At 41.0% G+C, this 21,994-nt stretch overlaps 2 protein-coding genes across 3 annotated transcripts in view; one reads left to right on the top strand and one right to left on the bottom strand.

Moving 5' to 3' along the window:
* The window catches only part of ANKRD29 (ankyrin repeat domain 29), a 32,191-nt gene extending 27,694 nt beyond the window's left edge, over nucleotides 1–4,497 (bottom strand). Inside the window, exon 1 of the mRNA XM_031612943.2 lies at nucleotides 4,421–4,497. Coding sequence (XP_031468803.1) covers nucleotides 4,421–4,432 — 12 coding nt within the window. The 5' untranslated portion in view covers nucleotides 4,433–4,497. The remainder of the gene's footprint in view (nucleotides 1–4,420) is intronic.
* A 6,691-nt stretch (nucleotides 4,498–11,188) lies between these two features.
* LAMA3 (laminin subunit alpha 3) overlaps nucleotides 11,189–21,994 on the top strand; it is a 115,517-nt gene continuing 104,711 nt past the window's right edge. For both annotated transcript variants that reach the window (XM_090137471.1, XM_090137472.1), the window contains exons 1-2: nucleotides 11,189–12,291; nucleotides 17,153–17,305. In XM_090137471.1, the coding sequence (XP_089993597.1) occupies nucleotides 12,013–12,291; nucleotides 17,153–17,305 (432 nt within the window). In that variant the 5' untranslated portion in view covers nucleotides 11,189–12,012. The remainder of the gene's footprint in view (nucleotides 12,292–17,152; nucleotides 17,306–21,994) is intronic.

Below are 21,994 nucleotides of genomic sequence, written 5' to 3' on the forward strand. Positions count from 1 at the left end.
TGCACTTAGAGCTGATGATGCTAGTCCAGATCCCCAGGGAAACATCACAGAAAACAATGAATTGGATGGTCTCCTTCTGAGGCGGGGCTAGCCACAGTTATAGAGGGTGAATCATGTCCTGCTGCAGGACATCTTCCTGCATTTCAGCCTTCTGCTACCTCTTTCCTTTCTGCATATAAAATCCCAATATATGAAAAGTATTGTTCATGTATCTTCAATACTATTAGGTTTGTCTCTTCCCAGAATTAACACTCTGTAGCTGTGGGCTTAAGATATATCTGCTGGATGGTGCTAGAAAATGAAGGCTAGATTCTTGCTGTCTACAGAGTTATGAATTCATTTACTATACAAGCAAGACAAAAATATAAGGTAAAATTGGAAAACTGTGAAATCTTGATATCATGGACCAGTGTTAGACACGCTGGTAGCTTTCTCAGTCCTACAAACAATGCCACAAAGTGGCTTCTCCTTTGTATGAGTAAATTATTACCTCCCCAGCACAGAAGGACAGCAAAAAAAGGCATAGATTTTGCTTCCAACTTTCCAGTCTTATCCATCTGGGCAGCTGCCAAAACATCGGCCTGATGGATAAGCGATGTAGTGGCTGTAGTGCTCAGATGAACGAAAGCTCATCTGAGGTGGTGGCAGCAGTACATATATCCCAGAGCAGGCTCATGCCTCTCGTTTTTATGGAGGCATAAAGGCCCAATATCACTAACAGTCTGGAAAGTGTCATTTTACTGATAGTAATCTCAGACAAAAGAGTGTCGATATAATTAAGTACCTTACTCTCCAGTGAATTCTGCCCCCAAGATAACCCAAAGAGAGCAGAGTGGAGGTAAAAGTCAATCATTCTGCTACAAAATATTTGACATGTATTTTCCCATATCTTAATGTTAATGCACAAGAATAATGAGGTAGACAACCAGAACTGAATAATTTTTCTGGTTGATACCAGCAGACACAAGATCAATTATTTGTGAACCTATTATAGATCAGTCACACCGAGCATTTCTAGTTGGTTGCCTTTTTAATACTCAGAGGCATTACCAGATTGTTAAACAGGCTGCTGTGCGAGACAAGAGCTCTTAAATTTCATCCATTCAATAAATGTTAAGGTCATTCCTATAAATTATTAGCAATATTTATCATACCCACACACGAAGGAGAAGGAGACTGAAAATTACAAAAGGAACAATGGGCTAAATTCTTATCTTTCTTTTACAGCTCATAAACTGCTTTTCCTCTTGTGAACTGCTAATAGTATTGATTAAAAGAGAGCTTGCATTCTATACCCTCCTTGCTGGCAACTGGTCAGGAAGCAGTTTGTCCACCTTTCCCCTTGCAACCAATAAAATTTTATGTAAAAACAGACAGGTGACCTAAGCACACAGTGGTCCATGTTATCCTTTTGTTCTACTTTATTAGGCAGATGTTCATTTATAAAGATCATAGTCAGAAATATAGTCTTTATTATTATATTACATGGAAAACTATTGCAAAAGAATGATCTTTTTATCTTACAGAATGGGAAATTAAATTTTATTGCCTAACTCCATCTCTTAAAGTTTTGGAAAATTGCAGGGTATGACAATATATTCATAGAAAGATTTATTTTATCCAACCTGGTTGTCCATAAAAGGGCACAGCAGCAATGTGATTTTGTTTTATTATGCAATACTTCTATAGATCAGGAGTGACTATTCAGGAGCTCTTCACCTGTTTTCATTAGCTTACATGAGGAAAGAAGAGAACCAAGTTGCTAGAATTAACCTAGTCTGAAACCAGACATCCAAAGTTTTCAACCCGACAAATCATAAATCCCCACCTCTTTATTACTTCTGAAATCCCTAGAATAGTCCTCCAGCAAATGCATTCTTATACTTTGTACCAGATAGAAGATATGGAAGAACTCTCAAAAGCATCAAGGACACAAAAACAGGTTTTTCACAGTAGTGCTTCTGACCCAATTTGGAATGACTGCTATCAGTACTTCCCTCATGCCTTCACAGTGCTGGGGATTCCTTACGCAAAAGCTGTATATACAGCACACTCAGAAAGTCTATCAGCTATGTAGTGATTAGATAGAAAAAGCAAATAAATCTGAGCTATTCTATCTATTCTATATACTGAAATGAAAAGAATTTGCAAAATTATTTGAGCAACTTGGGGACTTGAAAGAGACGTCCACAAGAAGTGTTATGCATTTTTCTTCTGCCTTCAAACCAAGGATTTATGACTGTGTGCTCTTTATTTTCAGTTGCTGGTAGCAATGCTGACATCACTAGAAGACACAGTATGAAGTATTACCATGGGATTAATAATTTGATTAGCTGAATAACTTGTCAGCAATGAGCTGGTTTTAAACCAGCGGATATGATATGACATAGACTGCTGTTGTCCAGTTAAGAATTCAGTCTTGTCATATCAGATACTTAAGGAGAAGTAATGTTGAATTTCAAGAGATTAACTGTTTAAAATGTTGATGAAAGTCTTACTACAGAGCTAGTCTGCTCCAAAGAACTTTTTAAAGAAAACAGCTGATCCTGAGCATTGACAGTCATGGAAGAGAACGTCATAAAAATCTAAAAAAGAGATTAGCTGATAGTTTTGGTGAAAATTGGCATATTTTGTTATGTCATTTCCTCCAGCATCAGCAACTCTCAGGATGCAATTTCCTTTATTTCATAAAGGTCTCTAAAGCATCACTGCAAACCCTGGCTGTGCTACTTGTTTTGATTGTTTGTATGATGATTTCAATTTTGTGGCCACTGGCTCCCACTCCCTGCCCTACCATTGCCTTGCTGTTTGCAAAGAAGCAGCAGCTCACAGTAGGGGAGGTAACAGCTATGGAGGAAGAGTGTAGTTCTTAAGCAATGAGTTTAGAGATGAAAGAAAAGAAAGAGACAAAGGAGAGGAGAAAGAGAACACTACTCAAGGACTGGTTCATCCTACTGTCAAAATACAAGAAAATACCATTTTCATATTCAGTTTCCAAACCAGTCCAGATAGAAAGGAAGAGCTGAGCAAAAAGTTTTAAGAAAAATAACTGGAAATCAGAATCAATTATGACATAACGGGAAATGCTAATGGAACTTAAGAGGAAAGACAGGGATCTTTATTAGATATTAATGCATCCTATACAAAGAGTCATGAGTAAAGAGGAAAGTAGTTGAAGATATAGACATTAAGCTTAGGCAGGCAAAAGCACAGAGAATGTGGTAGAAGAGAGGATGTTGGTGTGTATAGGCAATGAGAAAGGAATTTTGACTTGTGAGTAAGAAGGATAAGACAGAAAACATGAATAGACAGCAGCAATTGGAGATGTGTTTGACTCCTATGTAAGCATACAGACTTCTGAGAAAAAGAGAATAGACCAAGTAAAAAGACAGAAAAGAGGGAGAAAGGAGGGGGCTGCAACTCTCCAGATGGAAAGGGAACAGGCAATAAGCCACCTTCAGCAGCAGGAGACAGAAAGTGGGCAATAGGGCACAGAAAGGAGCAGGTAGGGATGGACAGAGCATACAAAGGTGGGTTCTGATGTGAAATGAAGGTGGGAACAACTCATGGAGACAGAGCAGAGGGACAAAAGAGGCTGAAGAAGTATGGAGCCAATGAAGGACCAAAACTGGGGCGAACACTGAGATTTCAGCAATGCAGATGCCAAGCTCCCCCATATGTGGGTTTCAGCTGCAGGTGGGACCCACCTGTGGTCTCGAGCAGCCCCAGCATAGGAATGATACAGTGACAGGTGGGAGGGAGGCTCAGTGAGGGGGAAAGCAATGCAGCACAACCAACACAGCCAAGGGCTGGCACGGAGCTGCTGATCAATAAGAGAAGAGCAAACGCAGCATCCAGGCAGTGCAGAATTGAGAAGAAGATGTGCATGTAGCATAAATGTTCTCTGTTACCAGCGGTTATCACTGCTCACTGAGCTCTTTGCCAATTTATTTTACTAATCCTGTCCTCGGATTTTAAAACTTATTCTGGGTGACCTTTTGAATACGGCTGCTTTTGCATGGCTTTGGAGGAAGCACGCAGAGCGACGGGAATCTCAGGGAATCATCAGTGGCCACCGCAGCCTGGGACGCAGAGCCACGGCCAAATGCCGCTCCCAACTATTACACAACAGATCTGAAAAGTCAGAGGAAGCTCCGACCGCACCAAACCTGCGGCACAGACCCTAAGCGAGCGGTTTATGTAACGCTAAACACGCATCCTTCTCGGGATGGCAGCTGCGGAAAGCGCCGGCTCCATCAGTGGCTACCGCAGCGCTCTTGGGGCACCCTACAACCCGGGCAGGGCTCACAGACACCGCCGTTTTGCTAAAATAAATAAAAAACAAGTCCACAAATCTAAAGATACGAGAAGGCAAATATCGTGAAACGCATCCGTCCCTCCGTCCCCGCGCCCGGCTCACCTTGAAGGACATCCTGCGCACGGCCGGCCCCGCCCCGCACTGATCAGCGCCTCAGCTCCGCGGCCCTGGGCGGGGCGCGGCCCGGCGCCTCCCTCCTGACGGGAGCTGCTCCTATCGGTCCCGATCACAGCTGGAGGGACAGCATCACCCGGCAGCTGGCTCAGAGCTGGAGACTGGGCCTGCACCTCGGAACCAGCACTGAAACGGCCCCAGCCCGCAGCACAGCATCCCACCGCCAAGCTGCTGCTGTCCCAAGGGCACCTCTTGTACATTTCCCTTCGCATCCAGGGAAAAAAACAAACAAACAAACAATAACCAAAAGCCAGCATTGTACGCTCAGCACCCTGCACATGATGGGGTGCATCCCATCGTCCTGCACGCACCTCCACCACCACCACTTGTATGGATGATGCTGCCCTTAGGAAGCCAGTAAATTCTTATTGGCTTAATTTTAATTCTGTGCCAGCACATGTCCTGTTCTGTCTGGCTGCAGGTTTCACTCCAAGCCTGCATGATATAAGGAAGGCAAAGCAAGGCTTGCTCTGGTGGGGGATTCCTGAACATCTTTGCTTTTGTTGGTTTAAACTGAGCCCTGGGGAGTTTTCTTCTGTAGATGTGCATACATATAAATCTCATTCACAAATTATGCGTGTGCATTGAGAGAAAATGGTTGCTGGAAGATCCAACTCATTTATTCTACAAATCTGTAAGCAGAGGATTTGCTGCAGATCTTTTTCCTGAGGCAAAATTCATCTGTGTATACAGAAAAATGAACTACAGAAAAGCAGATGAAAGCTGCTAATAGCGTGAGCTCACCTTAGACTGTATGGCCTGGTGTGAACCTAACCCTAACCTCCTTTGCCCAGGTGGTGGACTCACCCTCCTTGGAGATGTTCCAGAACCCTGTGGATGTGGCACTGAGGGACTTGGTCAGTGGGCATGGTGGGGATGGGCTGATGGTTGGACTAGATGATCCTAGTATTCTTTTCAAACGTAATGATTCTATAGCTCTGATTACTAAGTAGATCATACAAACAAACTTGATCATTCTGATTGTTCCTGAAACTTAACAATACTGAATATGCTCAGCAGATTGCACAGTTAAGAGTCATCCTTGCTCTGATCCAGTTGCACAGCTGTGCTTGCCCATTGATAGAGGAAAATATTAGTAATCTGCGCACACTCCCTGCCTCACCCCTGGAAAATCCCCATACTTATCCAGCCTATTGTAACACGCCAACCATTTAGCATTCCTCAGCCAAAATGCTGGGTATTCTGACAAAGGAAAAACAAAAAATTCTTTGGATGAATGACAAAATAGAAGACTAATGCAATACAAGCCTTCCCCCCTCCCCCCCCCACTTTGTAATTATTTTAAACATCAAGGAGCGAATTGTGAAGTGCCTTTATTAACTGCCCACAAAATCTGAAACTACACCTATTTTCAGTTGTGTATGGTCTGTGATTAAAGCAGATGTAATTACTGCTTAAGAAGAAAAAATAAGTTTATGTAGAAAAATAAATCTATATTAATAATTATGCAGTTAAAACAGTTACGCACACTTCCTCATTTCTGCTCCATTCCCTGATATTATCCTCACCTTTTCCCTGCTCTGCCAGGTTCTAAAGTTGGAGGTTTCATTCTAGTGGTGGCTTGGGACGTTTTGGTGAGTTGCCAGGTGTCCTTCAGTGTGGGGAATATGATGTGCATGTTGGTGTCTGCTTACTCCTTCTAGGATCTGCACAGGGTCATCTAATATGTTTGTTTACATGCTTTTACATCTTGCTCTTTTTTTTTTTCCAGTTGTCTATATCACAGATTCACAGAATTGCAGGGGATGGAAGGGATTGCAAGAGATCAACTGAGTCCAATCCTCTGCAGATAGCCTACAGTAGGTCACACAGGTAGGTGTTCAGATGGGTCTTGAATATCTCCATAGAAGGAGACTCCAAAACATCTCTGGGCAGCCTATTCCAGTGCTCCATCACCCTTACTGTAGAGAAGTTCTTCCACATGCTTGTATGAAACTTACTATGCTCAAGTTTTAGGCCATTTCTCTTCATCCTATTGATACACACCACCAAGAAGAGCCCGGCATCATTGATTTGCCTCCCACCTCCCTTTAGACATTTATAATAATTTATCAGATCTCCTCTCAGTCTTCTTTTCTCTGGGCTGAACAGACCTGAGTTACTCAGTCTTTTGGGAGAGATCATCATCATGGGAGATGCTCCAGGCCCTTCATCATCTTTGTGCCTCCACTAGACTCCTTCTAGGAGATCCTTGTCTTTTTAAAATAACCACCACATTCTAGGACCAAAAATATACTATTAATTTCAAGTGAAAATGTTGTTCTTGCTCATAGTCTATGGACAAAGTTTTCAGTAGCATAACTTCAGGAAGATCTGATACTTGAGATACTGCCCTTAGAAAATCCTACCATGTGATGACAACTTGTAGAAATAATTGATAGCATTGCATCAAGTTAATTAATGTTGATACTCTTTTCCAGTATATTTGCACCCTCTTTAATGAGACTGATTTGAGGTTTTGGGAATGAATTGTGTGGAATTCTTTAAGGAGTATTACCTGGATTTGTTGAAATCTTTGTTGTACAAAAACCTAGTTTAATTTCATAATGAAATACTGAAAAAAATCAGAAAAAGTTAATCCAAATATATTCAGAGACTGTTCATTTTGCAATTACCAGTTACAAAAGTCTTCAACTTGTACATTGCACTTTTTATGCAAAGATCTTAAACTATTTTAAAACAGTCATATAAGTTGGGAGACTTAATAAGAGAAACAGTATTTTTTTCCCCTAGATCATGTCACAAGCTTGTAGAAAGATCCAAATTAGATTATGCATTTGGCTGAAACAAACAGTGTATATTCCATGTAAAGATTTGAAAGTTTACTTCTTGTTCAGTCCCAAAGTTAAACTCCAGCTGCATAGCATCCACATGTCATCTCCACTGACAGTAGGATAGGTTTCTTTACTAGAGTCCTTTCCTGTGTTAGAGATACAGACACCATGCTGTGAATCATTAAGAAACTTGTGTACTGTAAAGAAACAAGAAATTCACATCACAGCTCTTTAGCTATGATCCAGTATGAATTATACTACATAATAAGGCAGGACAAGGTCTCTCATGAAGCTATAGGACATATTTCATTTCTAGTACTTCACAAAAAGAACTGTGAACAGAAAAGTGTAACGACAAGAAGTTTCTGCATCTTAAATATAAATTTCTCTTTGAGAAATATATTTTTCTACCTGATCTGCTTTGTTCAGCAATTTAAGTTCCAGCTGATTAGAGCTCTATAACACAAACCCCTACATGGCACAGCAGCTGATTCTAACATTTCATGAGATCTTTTCAAAGGCGGAATGCTGTTATTCTTCTAAACTTTGTTGTATATTTCACATTACCTAATTTTATTACTTTTAGAAGACTGAGAAGTCTTGAAGTTTGCATTATGACTGTGCTGGTGATGACTGTGAAATACTCAAATTTTAGAAGAACCTAATAGAAACTTACTTCCTTACAGTATAAAACAGGCATTATAAACATCCTACAAATAAAGTGCTCCACAATAATGGGCTTGGTTTAATTTTTTCTTGTTCAGGCAAACACATTTAAACCATCATCAATAACTAAAACAGTCAATAAAATAATTTCCATCTGGCCTATTCTTTATATTGATTTTCCCTTTCCTAAACTGCAGTATAGCCTGCTACGTGTGCTATTTTTGTTGTTGTTTGTATAATATTTAATAAAGTACAGGCCAATTCTGCTAAAATTTGTCATGTAAACAATACATTTTGAGTTACTTTTTATTTTAAGAAATACCCTTAGAAAAGAAGAGCGGTAACAAGAGAAATAGTAGAAACTACTCCAGAAACAAATTCCATAGCTTCTCAGGCAAACTAGATTGAATATTTATGTATCCTACAAACCTTTTAAAAATAGTATGGAGAATTTACAAATCTGAACCTGAAAAAGGAAAAGTTTATCCAATAATAGAAATAGTTTACCCAACATGTTCGTAACTGTGTGCATTCATCCTTTCAGCAATAAACAATCTTGAATTTTCCTGTTAGCTCCATGGTCCTTTTGCTTTTATGATAGACTATTCAGTATCAGATTTGCTGGTATAAGCCAGTGTAAGAACACCAAGATGCTAGGAATCACAAGTGCATTATTAAACTTTCTTCACGTGGACTTTCTGACTGATGTTAGAAGCTGGCATTTTACTTGAATACAGAATAATTTCCACAAATGTTCATTTGAGTATTTCAATACATTTGCTCTTTTATTTCCTCTTTCTCATTTACTCCCAGTAAATCAGTGCTTTTAGTCACAAAGACTGTGATACATCGAACTGCTCAATAAAAAGTCTACAACTACAAACTAAGACTAATTTTCAATCCAGCATATGCACCGGTGTACCATTTTCCCTTTTGTGCAAATACATTTCAGCATTCAAGCAGTTGAGCTTAAACTTTACCTGTATGTTAACATCTGTACAGGTATATTATTCCTTATATTTTTCATTCTTCCCCACTCAGTGTTGGAATTTTGCCTTCCTGAAGTTTTACCACTTACGTTACTGTATACAGATCAGCTATCGTTTCCATTTCCTTTCCCTACTTATTCTCTGTATATGTTGATTTTATGACTCAGTTGGAAGTTAACTGTTTACCTATCTTCCATCTGCCCAGCTAGAGAGAAGCCAGGGAGCCTGCATTCAGGTCCTTTGTGTCTGTACACATTCAAACTCTATGCATACTACCTAATTAATAACTGATATTGCTGCAGATATTCATAACTGCCGTTAAAGTCTATGGGGAATATAAATACTGCGGGAGGGAAGGGATTCTTAAAGATCATCTGGTCCAACTCACCTGCAGTGAACAAGGACACCTACAGCTCACTCAGGTTTCTCAGAGCCACATCCAGTCTGACCTTGAGTATCTCCTGGGATGGGGCATTCACCACTTCTCTGGGCAACCTGTTCCAGTGCCTCAACACACTTATTCTTTTTCCTTATATCCAATCTAAATCTTCCCTCTTTTGATTTGAAGCCATTTCTCCTTGTCCCATCACAACAGACCTTGCTAAAGAGTCTGTCCTGTTATTTCTCATAGCACCTCTTTAGATATTGAAAGGCCTCTCAGGTCTCTTCATCAACAGGCTCTGCTTGACCAGGTGGCCTGTAGCAGACGCCAACCGAAACAGCTCCCTTTGTTGCTTCAGTCTCTAACTCTCACCCATAGGCTTTTAACTCACTCATGGCCATTCTTCAGGGATAGCTCTTCATACTCAATTCCTTCCCTGATGTAGAGATTACATCTGATGAGTCTGAGAACATTCACTGTTGGTTTTTTTTTGTTGTTTTTTTTTTAAGAATCATCAAACATATCTGAATCACCTGGTCTGTGCTTTGCTTATTCTAAGGTAATAGTTTTAAGAAGTTCTTATTTCCAAGAGTACAGAGAGACAGGGGTGACAAAGAAGAGTTTAATGTTCAAAATAAAGAGGTGCTACATACAATCTGTATAATTAATGCTGGTATTTTTCAATTTGAAACATTCATATCAAAAGAATTGTTGTCAATATAATCAACAATCTCACCATAGGTGTAAACTAATTTCCCCAAATGTTGTGCAAAACCAAAAGTTTATTTGTGAATGAAGAGGAAAAAATATTTGATGGCTTGCTAGTTATATACAGAAGCAACATCTTTCAAAGCATGCTAGCTAAACGTCCAGCCTGGATAGGACAAAGGGGGATGGTTTTAAACTAAGACAGGGGAGGTCTAGACTGGGTATTAGGAGGAAGTTTTTCACACAGATGGTGGTGACACACTGGAACAGATTGCCCAAGGAGGTTGTGGATGCCCCATCCCTGGAGGCATTCAAGGCCAGGCTGGATGTGGCTCTGGGCAGCCTGGTCTGCTGGTTGGCAACTCTGCACGTAGCAGGGGGTTGATGATCACTGTGGTCCTTTTCAACCCAGGCCATTTGATGGTTCTATGATTATCTGGCTACTCAGAGTAAGAAGATTTTGTAATCTGCATTATTTTAATCTTCACCAGTTCCTCTTAATGTCTTACTTCATGTCTTACTTAATGTCATACTTCATAGTGGTTTTTTTCCTTGAAGTACTTAAACATTTATTTTCTACCAGGAATGTGCTCTGTACAGCTTTCATTCGATTTTTTTCTTTATTCCTATAATGATAGAGAACACAAATACTCAACGAGTTAATAGAAGGACACACTTGCTCTGCACTTAAAGGCTTCTTATATTAGATACTTTCAGATGTTTTAAAAACTGATTTACTCTAGATACCTTACTGTTTAACAGATTTTTAAAAGATGAGTGCAAATCTAATCTGATAGTTTAGCTTCTCATTCAATGGAACATTTAAAGATGATATTGCTTAATTGTTTTTACAATTCTCCATGCATTAGCAAGGATTTGGACTTCAAGATCCCCAGAAGTTCCTTCCAACCCCTGGCATTCTGTGATTCTCATAGTGTTTATGAAGTACAAAGTATCATGGGAAGTTATATGGCAGGCATGTGCATTAAGATAATTTCATTTCCCCAAAATGACAGTTGGAAAAAGAGAATATTTTTAAGTTTTAAGCATCTGTGAATGGAATACCCAAATCTGATATATTTACATTGGAAGCACGCAATATTTCCTACGGAGGACAGAAAAGTTGCTTCCGACAGATGTTTCTATGGTATGCTAAAGCTGTAGTGACACAGGGCCAGAAGTGGTGATATCTGCTTGCAGACAAAATCAATAGCTTGTGGTTGGTGCTTCCTGAAATAGATCTCCCTTGCTAGCACTATGTGGCATGCAGCATAGCTTTCATGAGTTATGAAATCCTTTGCTACTCACATGAATCACTATTAAAATATTAGAGCTATGTGTACCTTTGTGTCTGAATCCTATGAATTTTATTAAGAAATCTGAGCAGTTGGATGTGTGATCGTGCAGGGGGGAGGGAATGTGAGTGGGTATGAAAGAAGATAGCAATGCGGTGAAGCTGATGGGAATGGTTTGTTTTTTAGCCCCTTTCTCATTCCCCGACTTTGTTTTCTAAAACCTGTGCCAAATACCTTAAATGAGATGGCAAGGTGCCTTCCCGAGGGCCTGCAGACAGCAGCAGGGCACACCTTTAGTGAAACTGTAGGAGAAAGCCTGGAAAACCTTAATTTTTACGTGAGACAAGCCATGGCTTGTGAGGGTGGGATGCTCGGAGATGTCTCTGCGCTCTGTTAGCGATACGTTTCCCGAGGAGGGGGAGGATCACCTCAGCGTGGCTGCGGGGCGCGCACCTGAGACGACCCCACCAGCCCAGAGACTCTTTCCCTCACCCAGGCAGCCGCGGCCACGCCGAGCCCTCGCCTCCTACCGAGGAGCTCCGCACTCCCCGCGGCCGCCTCGCCTCAGCGGGGGTGTGTTCGCGCCTCTCCCCGCCCCGCACACCGCAGCCGGGCAGCCCCCGGCCTCCGCCCGCCTCAGCTATACGGCCGGCCCGGGGGAGGCGAGAGCAGAGCCCGGCTCGGGATGGCTGCGACGCGGGGTCGCTTTGCCCACGGTATGCCATCGCCGGGCTGCCGGCTCCTGTGGGCTCTGCTCCCGCCGCTCTTCTCCCTGTGCCCCGCGCAGACGGAGCCCCCCGGCTCCCTCGGACTCAGCCTCCACCCGCCCTACTTCAACCTGGCCGAGACGGCCGGCATCTCGGCGACAGCCACCTGCGGGGAGGAGGCGGGCGGCGGGCGGCCGGAGCTGTACTGCAAGCTGGTGGGGGGGCCGGCCGCAGCCCCCCTGGGGAGAGCCATACAGGTAACGGGTGGGGACGGGAAGGGGGATGGTGATGGCGACGGCGGGCCGGCTCCCACTTCAGGGGTGAGGGCAGGTTGCACCTGCAGAGGGACAGAACTCTTCCAGAGGCGTTAATGGGGATATATTTTTCCTGTGGTAACGTTCCTTGCGTGAGCGTGCCTGTGGGAGGGCAGGCAGCGTGCAGCAGGTCAGCTTTGTGTGCTTTATATCGGCTCTGCCAGAACTCTGCTTGCCTCAGCCCTCCCGGAGCTCTTCCGTTTGTACCTTGCGTCTGCAGAATGCCCTCTCACGAAAAGCTCAGAGTGCTTTGAGGTGCTCTCAGGTTGAGAAACGTAGTTTTCCTATTAGCAAAGCTGGGCTGCAGGTAGTAAATACTTCAGCTGAGGTGCAGTGATAGGGAAACTGCATGGTCTGCTGTTTGTGACGGGATTATTTCTGTATTTATTCCCTTTATATACTCACATCCCATTGGAAATGAGGGTTTGCTTTGTGTAGGAAGAGAGTGAAAGGATGGGGGTTCCTTTTGTTAAACGTTGGTGTTGCAGGCCCTGGGTTAGAGGACAGTTATGGGTCAGGGCTGATTCCATTCCCTGGAGGACTCCAGGTTGGTGCTGGTGGGAGCTTGCTGTGCCTCCTGCAGCCTTCGTATAAATGTGGATGCAACTGCACTGCTCTTCAGTTCTAGCAAAACCCCACTGAGGTACAGCACGTGAATACTTCTGTAGTTATTGTGGTTTGAGAAAACTTGGAAAATTTCTTCCCCAAGCCAGGGAAATCCAGCCATGGAAAATGTGATAGCAGCACAATGTGCATATTATCAGTCCCCTCCACTTCTCAAGTTCAAAGTCACTGTAAATACAAGAGTCTTGGTTGTTGTTTTTTTATTGGTGGAAAATTGGACAGAAGCACATTAAAGTGTTGCAGAAGCTGAGCCTATGTTGATGGATTTAGATCAGCATAAGCATTTGTGTGTTGTTTCTTAACAGTCTGTTACATATGGTGTCATAGATGGGGCTGCTGTGTAAGTCTCAGGCTGAAGTTGTGCTGTACACCTGAGTTACTCATCCCCGGAATTTGTCCAAAGATGGATGGTGGCTGCTGTGCCTATGAGCAGGGAAATCAGAAAGAAGGTGAGAAGAGGGAACAGACAGCTCAGTTGTGGTACCAGCACAAGCAATTAAAATAAGGCAAAAAGAGCAGCTCAGCCTCATTTCTGCGGCTTCTCACAGAATTATAGAATGCCTGAGGTCGGAAGGCAGCTTAAAGCCCACCCAGTTCCACCCCATGCCATGGGCAGGGCTGCCACCCAGCAGCTCAGCTGCCCAGGGCCCCATCCAACCTGGCCTTGAGTGCCTCCAGGGATGGGGCACCACAGCTCACATGGGCAGCTGTGCCAGTGCCTCACCATCCTCTCAGTGAAAATTTTCTGCCTAACATTTAACTGAAGTCTCTCCTCTTGGAGTTTAAAGCCACTCCCCCTTGTCCTGTCACTATTAGACCATATAAAAAGTCAATCCCTCACCTGCTTATAAGTTCCTTTCAAGTTCCTTGCATTGGCCTCTTCTTTTCATCTTGTCTTTTGGTTCTTTATATGATTTATTGTATTCCTTAGTGGAGCTCATCATCCCCAGCAAATCCAAAGAGCATTAAGAGGCTCTTCGGGTGTGCTGTTCCTTCAGGTGCAACTTAGTTCAGCCACCACATATAGTCTGAGGCTTGTGAGGCAGTACTGGATGTACACTGAGGAAAGCAGTGTTTCTGTTATTTAGTGTGTTGGCAAGAGGGACAATAGTTTAATAAGAGCAGTGCTGAGTGAACAAATGTGCTGCAGTGCAAAATATTTCAACAGCTCTGGCAGATAAATGGCATGCCTGGCTTTGCCTGCAGATCTGTCCACAGTGGTGTGCGGGTGCGAGTTAAAGTTAGTTGCATGCCTGTCCTGCCCTGCCAGTGGGTATGGCTCCTCTAGATATTAATTTGTGAGCAAATCCTTCATCGTTGTAACTTTTTACTATATACAGATGAGACTTTTTCATCATTTTCAGTATTTCAGCAAACTGCTTTATGCAGTTTCATTTCTCTCCTCCATGCAGGAGAACTGAGGGGAAGAGGGTAACAAGGTCACCAGCGGATGCACACCTGCCTGGCTGGTGAACTGCAGCCAAATTCAAGAAGTGGCTGGTTGCCCAGGCTCCTGGATTGAGATGTGTCCTGTGGCAGGCAGGCTGGGGGGAACGTGCCTGCAGGTACTGCCAGGGGAGAGTAGGGAAGACTGCTCAGCCCAGTCATTCCTTTCCACTCCTCCTTTGCTTTCCTCCTTTGCTTTCCTCCTCCTTTCCTCTCTTCTTCTTCTTTTTTTTTTTTTTTAATGTCTTTTTGGCAGGTTTGCTGGAATGTACTTTAAATAACTGAAACTCCAGTTGTTGCAATGAAATGCTTTGAATTATGTGTCCAAAAAGAAAAAAAAAAAAAAATAGTATCTTGAGTTCAGATCAAGTGTTCTGGTATACTGAAATACAGAGTAGATGTATGTAAATGTAACTCTGCCATTGAATACTCCTCATTGTTTTCTTTTCATTCAGCCTTTCTTGAGGCTGTGGCTGGATCAAGGCTGGAACTGCCATGGCAGCAACTGTTTCCTGTGTATTTCCAGCCAGAGCATTGTGAATGTGAAGTAAAGGTGATGTTTCATGTGTGCTATGAAACTGTTTAGGATAGGCTTGTGGTGATGTACTACCTATATCAGAACTCTAAGCTTGCATTTGTCAGAAAATCTGAACAATAAGGATGCTCTCATGTGGTGGCAACTGCTGTTTTTGGTGCCTGGATTCATTTCTCAGTGTATTGCTTTTGCGGATCGTGACACAATGTTCTCTGGCCTCATTGCAGAAGCTGGCAGTGTTACTTGTAGCTAGCACAGCCTATGTGGTGTCAACTATGTTAGAATCCCATAGAGTCCTGGCATACTCCAGTTGTTTGTACAAAAATCATCCAAATCTTCTCTAACGGTTAGAGGAGGAATGTGTTATAGCTTGATTGCCATGGTTAGCCAGCCTATGTGCATACAGACTTAGTACATTTTTAAATAACTTTTTCACATTCACAGAATCATAGGAAAGCTTGGGTTGGAAGGGACCTCAAAGACCACCCAGTTCCATCCTGTGCCATGGGCAGGGCTGCCACCCAGCAGCTCAGCTGCCCAGGGCTCCATCCAATCTGGCCTTGAGCACCTCTAGGGATGGGGCACCACAGCTTACATGGACAGCTGTGCCAGCACCTCACTGCCCTCTGAGTGAAGAATTTCTTCCTAAAATCTAAACTGAATCTCTCCTCTTCTAGTTTAAAACCATTCCCACTTGTCCTATCACTATTAGAATGAGTTAAAATTTGATTTCCCTCCTGTTTATAAGCTCCCTTCAAGCACTGTAAGGAATTCTCAAGATTAGTGATTCAGATCAACTAATCAGCTAATGGTGGTTGTGTCTTTTGGCACCAGTGCCATATTCTGAGCTTGCCAGAAGAGCAGGATTAGGGACAGGACTACTGCTCTCATTCCTGTGTTAAAAGTGGACAAGTGTGACCTCTCTAGTTAATTTGCACTGATTAGTGTGACAGCAGTGGCAAACAAAATAATGACAATTGTATGGAAGCGTGTTAATACTTACAAAACAGGTACATATTTAAGGCTAGACAACAAGGGCTGTGAAAACCCTTTTAACAACCACATCTTGTTGTTAAAAATTCATTCAGTTAGAAAAGGAAAAGGTTCAAATGTGACATACTACCTTATTTAAAACACAATTCCAATACAGTGTCAGCATGTCACAGACTGAATGGTTTAAGCAACTGTCTGGCTGAAGTAAATTAAGGCGATTGTAGCATTTAATGAAAATATCATTTTTCTGTTGAGGTTCTACAAAGATCTGTGCCTGGCACAGTTTCTTTCACATCCATTATGTACACCCAGCAACTGGAATAAGATGTGAATTGGACAGTGAAAAGATTCCTTAATAGCTAATTTTGATTCTTCAGCACTAATCTTAGTAGACTGTACAATGCAGTTTCTTGAAGATAAAAATACTGCTATGAGACAAGCCAATATGCCAAATTAAAATTAAGTTTCCTGAAGTTTATTCATCATTATTGTATGGAACAGCATAAAGAGCTTTAGAAACTACCAAAGAGAGATTATCAGGGCATATCCGGAGTGTGGCTTTAATAGTGGATTAAAAATTGTGTGGTAACTTTGGCAAATGAAGATACAATGGGATTCTTTCATCGTCCTTAAAGGGAATGCTCTGTGTAATCCATAGCATTTTCCATGGATGTGTATTTCTTCAAGTTTCTGATTCAGAATGTATTATAATAACATGGATATATAATTTTTCATGCTATAAAATTATAACTGTAAATTTACACATTCAGAAGTTGTAGATGATTTTTTATGGGTTTGGTCCATGTACATATGTTGATGTTTCATGGTCTTTTAGGAGAATTGAGGGTAAATTTTATGTTGGTGTTATCCCAGCTATAAGTGTCTTTGTTTCATTACATTCCTGTGGAAGTGCCTGCAGATGTAATACAGATAATTTCAGCAACAAAGTATCAGTAAATGTATTAATAAAATAAAAGATTTATTGCTTTTTCTTTAAAGAGATTTCTGAAATTTCATTCTGTATTTCAAGGTATAAATATGAGTTTTAATTGCAAGAGAAATCATTGTACACTATATACACAGAGAAGAAAGATTTAACTCAATTTTTAGGCAGGGCTCCAATTCAGAGCCTCAGTGAACAACAGCACACATCTGCAGCATGCACAATCTTGACTGAGACAACCTCTTTAATTTTCTGTGTTTCAGGGACAGTTTTGTGACTACTGCAATGCTGGTGATCCCAGTAAAGCTCACCCAATCACTAATGCCATTGATGGAACGGAGAGCTGGTGGCAAAGTCCTCCTCTTTCTAAGGGCTTAAAGTACAATGAAGTCAATGTCACTTTAGATCTGGGGCAGGTGAGTGCATGAGCTGTTGTTTATGATATGATCATTTGTTGCATCAACATAAAAGCTGTGCAGTTGGGAGGGATGTTTGAACAAATGATTTTAACTTCCAATACCACATTTTTTTCATCTGGTTTATGTTCTCATTTTTTTTTTTAAACCAATTCAACTTTATTAGAATGATAATAATGATGTAGATTCTTGCCACAGGCATCACCCTGATTCAGTGATGCTATGCTATCATGAAGAGACATTGGAAGTTGTTAATCTGAGGGGATTGGCCAGCTGAAACTGGGGCTCTGCCTTACACTTCAAATTCTCCCTTTTCATGAGTCCATAAAGGAAGAGATTTCATGATCCTTTGCATACATGCAATTTGAGAATAATGTCCGGAGTCTGCTTTTGCCTCAGGGATCCTTCTGGTTCTTCTATCATCCAGCAAGATCTTCAAGATAGACGGAAAAGTATTGATAACATGGCCTAAAAAGGTGGAGACAGCAAAAACAGTGTAATAGGAAATAGTATGATGACAGTAACAAACACCTGTATTTCTTCAGCAGGTGATAGGCAAATAGCTCATAGTAAAACCTCTGTAGCTGTAAATGTAGTTTTTAAGCCGTAGGGCTGGATTCTCAGCTGCCTTAATTGGGTACTGATCCAAGGAAATTAGTTATGCTCTGCAATTTTACACCAGCTGAGATACGTGGCTATAAATATATATTGGGGGCTATAATATATATGCATCTAAAAATAATTATTTTTTGGTCAGTAATAACGTATTTACTGATACTGATGATAGATAGGACTATTATTATTATTTTTAAATTGGCTTTCCATTTAGTTAATAGCAAGAGGAGAAATAACAAAGGAAAAAAAATCTCTATGAGGCATTGCTGCTACTTTGCTGGGGATTCAGCTGCAAACCATTTTACCTCTTCTAGAACTGGGAGAGAGTCATGTATAAGCTGATAAAATTTTATGCCAGAGTATCCTCACTAGCCTAGCACACCTCTCTCTGAGTCATGTTGCTCTTTCTGGTAAAATGCACTATTGAGGAGTATAGCATCCCCTGATACTTTGTGCTCCCAGGAAGTGAGCTACTTGGTCAGTGTCCCCTAGTGAACTGTAGAGAAGTGTGTCTTTCAGTAGGGACACTAAATGCAGAGCAGGGTGCTAGAAATAGGTGTGGATGGAAAATCACCTCCCAGCAGAGCAGACCTTTCCGTTTAAGCTGCTTGCACCCATCGTGGTCTTTGTAAAAGATAGAATAAGGTTGCAGCCTAGAGTCTGTAAATTGCTTTGCTGTGTAGCCCTTCATATTTGCAACCAGCACTTGAATGTCATCATCAGAACATTATGTAGCACCCATGAAACTATTCTAAAATGATCCAAACCATTGTTTCCTCTGAGTATTTGTTAGCTTCTTTGGAGGAGCTTCTGACAGTCGCTTCATCTTTTATGGGTTGAGTAAACTTCTGAGAAATCGCTTTCCTTCAGGGTAAGGATGTTGACTGAGTGCTTTTTTCTTGTGGGACTCCTTAGAGACCAACTATGTGCTGAAATTCTAGTTAAAGGATTTCTCAGTAGGAAAGACTGTATTTCTCTTTACTCTGGTAGCTCTTGGAATGGTGACTCCAAAATCCCTTGTGAGGAAACAAGGGAAACAGAAGACTAAGGTCAAAATGATTACAGGTCTTGTGATCAGGAAGGGATAATTTTATTTGCTGAATGGATGAGGATTTAGTGGGGCTCATATGGTTTGTTTGTTTTTCTCTTCACAGACATTTTCATATCTGTATTCAGTCAGTTAAACCCTAATCTCAGAATCGGTTTGAACTTGAGATTTACTTTTGACGTTTTGCTTACTATTCTCCCATTCCAAGTTCAAGCTGTAGTGCGCATAACTAATAATAAAGAGGAAAAGTAAATACTGTGACAGAGTAAGTCTAGTCTACTCAAGCGAACAGGCAAATACTGGGACCTCAACCCTCTTTACCTTATTTCAGGTTCCTAAAAATTAAGAGCTTACTCTGTTAATCTTGCAGACTTTTTATGCAGTTGACAGTGACAGGCAGACAGATACTTTTAGAATGCTATATTTCTTTTTATTTAAGGTAAAATTAATGTGCTTAAAGTCAAATGCCTTGCAGAACTACATGCTGTAATACTAGAAAGGTATCAGAAATGTGGTTTTACTCACTGATATTTTGTCCTTTCTTTTAATGTCACCTTGTTCTGAAGACAAAATAGAGAAGTACTTTTGCATGTTTATGCATGTCCAAAATATGGCAAAGAGTAAGGTACACATGCATGCAGATAAGCAATGACTGAGTTGTAAGTTTGTTATCAAATAATCACAATTAGAGGAAGTGGAGCTTAGAGCAACATCACAGGACTCTTAATTTGCTGTGTTCCTGCCATTATGTCTTTAAGACTCAGAGTGGAGTCCCAGTGAAGCCTTTTGCTAGTATTCTGAAGAGAATATTTAATTGAATAGTTGAAAGTTTGAGAGTTTATTAAAATGGTGTTAGAGCACCTACCTGCTGCTGTTCCTGTTTTAGAAGGACTGGGGGAGATTTTGACAGACAAAGTTCCTTCAGGATCTTAAATCTTTAAATTAGAAGATTGCTCACTTTGTTGTTCCTGGTAATGTGAGGAAAAAGCAAAAAACTTGAAGCCCTGTTTTACTTCCCTTTCTGACTTTCTGCACTACAGTTACAATTCTAATCAATCACAGACCTGCTGAATAATAATTACAGTGTTGATCCCTGAGGCAGTGTCTCAGTTTACATACTTATGCTTTGGCTGTTCCTCACTTTTTAAAAATATTTGGATCAAATGAAGATTCACATATTCCTTTAATGGATCAAGATCTTCCCAACATAGTTGTCAACTCATTTTAAACTATTCAGTAATGTCTGAATGAACTAAGTTGCAGTTCCTGTGGCACTTTGAATTGCCTGACTGTAGCAGGTATGCTCTTGTTTTTGGCTTTCTTAATGCCTAGCAAATATTACACCGATATTCCCCCAGGTGTTTTTTTCCTGAACTCTTCCAAAGTAGAAGGTAATGTTTCTGGATTGTGTTATAGTGTGTGGTGCAGAATAAATGTCTAACTGTTAATCTTTATAAAGTGTTGTCCATGAATTTTTATCATTGCTTTTAGTTATCTGTAATTTTTTTTACTGTGCTTTTTGTGGCAACAGTATGGTGCTGAGAGACTTAAGACTTGGTGAGGTCTTCTTCAGTAATATGTTAAATGTTAGTTTTTTGTAGTGATGTTATTAATTAGGTAGTGTTGTAAATTGAAGGCACGAAATGGAATGTAGTGTACAAAATAGTACTTCCTGTAGGGAGGGAAGGAAACTGAAACAGATCTCAGATTTATGGTGTGGCCGGTAGAGTACGTCATGTTTTTGTCACTTCCAATTGAAGCACGTAAGCAATTTGTAAAAACCTCTCACAGTTGTATATATTGAGTTGCTTTTACATGGTAGATATTTCTTATGGATTTAGTTTTTGTTTTATGGTAATAATCTGGGTGTAGCTTGACAAAGAATATTTTTTGTTGGGAATATTAATCAGTGACTGTGTTTATTAAAATAATTAACTTACTAATGCTTGCTCTGACACTTCTTTCTTAAAATGTATCTGAAGTTACAGTTGTTAATTTAACAACCATTCTGTAAAATATAGTGTCCTGTAGACCCTTCTCAGGAGAAACAATCAGGACGGTGGGAGATTTATCAGGGTAACCTGTGCTGAACTGTGCCTCCAAAAGTAGTCATTGCATTCATTGTACTTGACTACAGACAACAGTTTATAAAAGATGATCCTGAAACTAGATCCAGATAACAAATGCTCCATTTATTCCTCTGTCCCAATACAAGCATCCTAAGGAGAGCTGACAGATTTAGTCACCCTAAAAAACCCTTTCTTGCTCATATATTATGCTTTAAGAAACAGGCTATTTCTAGTTTTCTTAAAAGTTTAATTACAAAAGACAGGTTGAATGGCTTGGTTTATTTTTATGTTTGTAATAAGGCATATATTGATGTTGAGAGAATTTAGTTTTTAAAATGTACAGATACATACTTGAAGGATTGCTCTCCCTAGATTTCCTGATACTGCCTTCCTCTGGTTTTTCAGCATCCAGTTAGAAAGATCTTTGTTCCCATTTACTGATTTCACTTACTTTCCTCAATGTCTGTACTTCACCTTCTGCCATCTCCCCTTCTGTGGTCCATCTCTATGTTACTTTGATCTGTGATGTATTGTCTTCACTTTCAACTCAACATAGTAAAAGCAGAACCTCTGTGATAGCCTTCAACCCTCATGCTTCCCCATGTTTTCTTCCAGTGCTGACAGTACTTCTGTGTTCTTTGTACTTTGGATTGTAGCCTTCATAAGGGGATGTTTATCTCCTGAACAACTGAGGTCTGAACTATACAAATGCTCTCCCAAATGAATAGCTTCAGTGTTCTGTGAAGAAATAGGCCATATGTAAGAAATAATTATGAGCATTGAGTTGGTCTTTGTCCAATTCCCAATGGAAAAATGGCTGCATAAGAAGTTTCAGGATTATAACTGACAATAGTTGATGTATTTGCCTGCAGTCTTGGCAAAAAGACCAAGGACAGATTGAACCTGGACAATGGACTACCCTTTCATTTCCAAAAGTGTTCCTTCCAGAATACTGCC

Source organism: Phasianus colchicus, chromosome 3, assembly GCF_987193195.1.
Source record: "Phasianus colchicus chromosome 3, bPhaCol1.hap1.1, whole genome shotgun sequence".
Classification (NCBI taxonomy): domain Eukaryota; kingdom Metazoa; phylum Chordata; class Aves; order Galliformes; family Phasianidae; genus Phasianus; species Phasianus colchicus.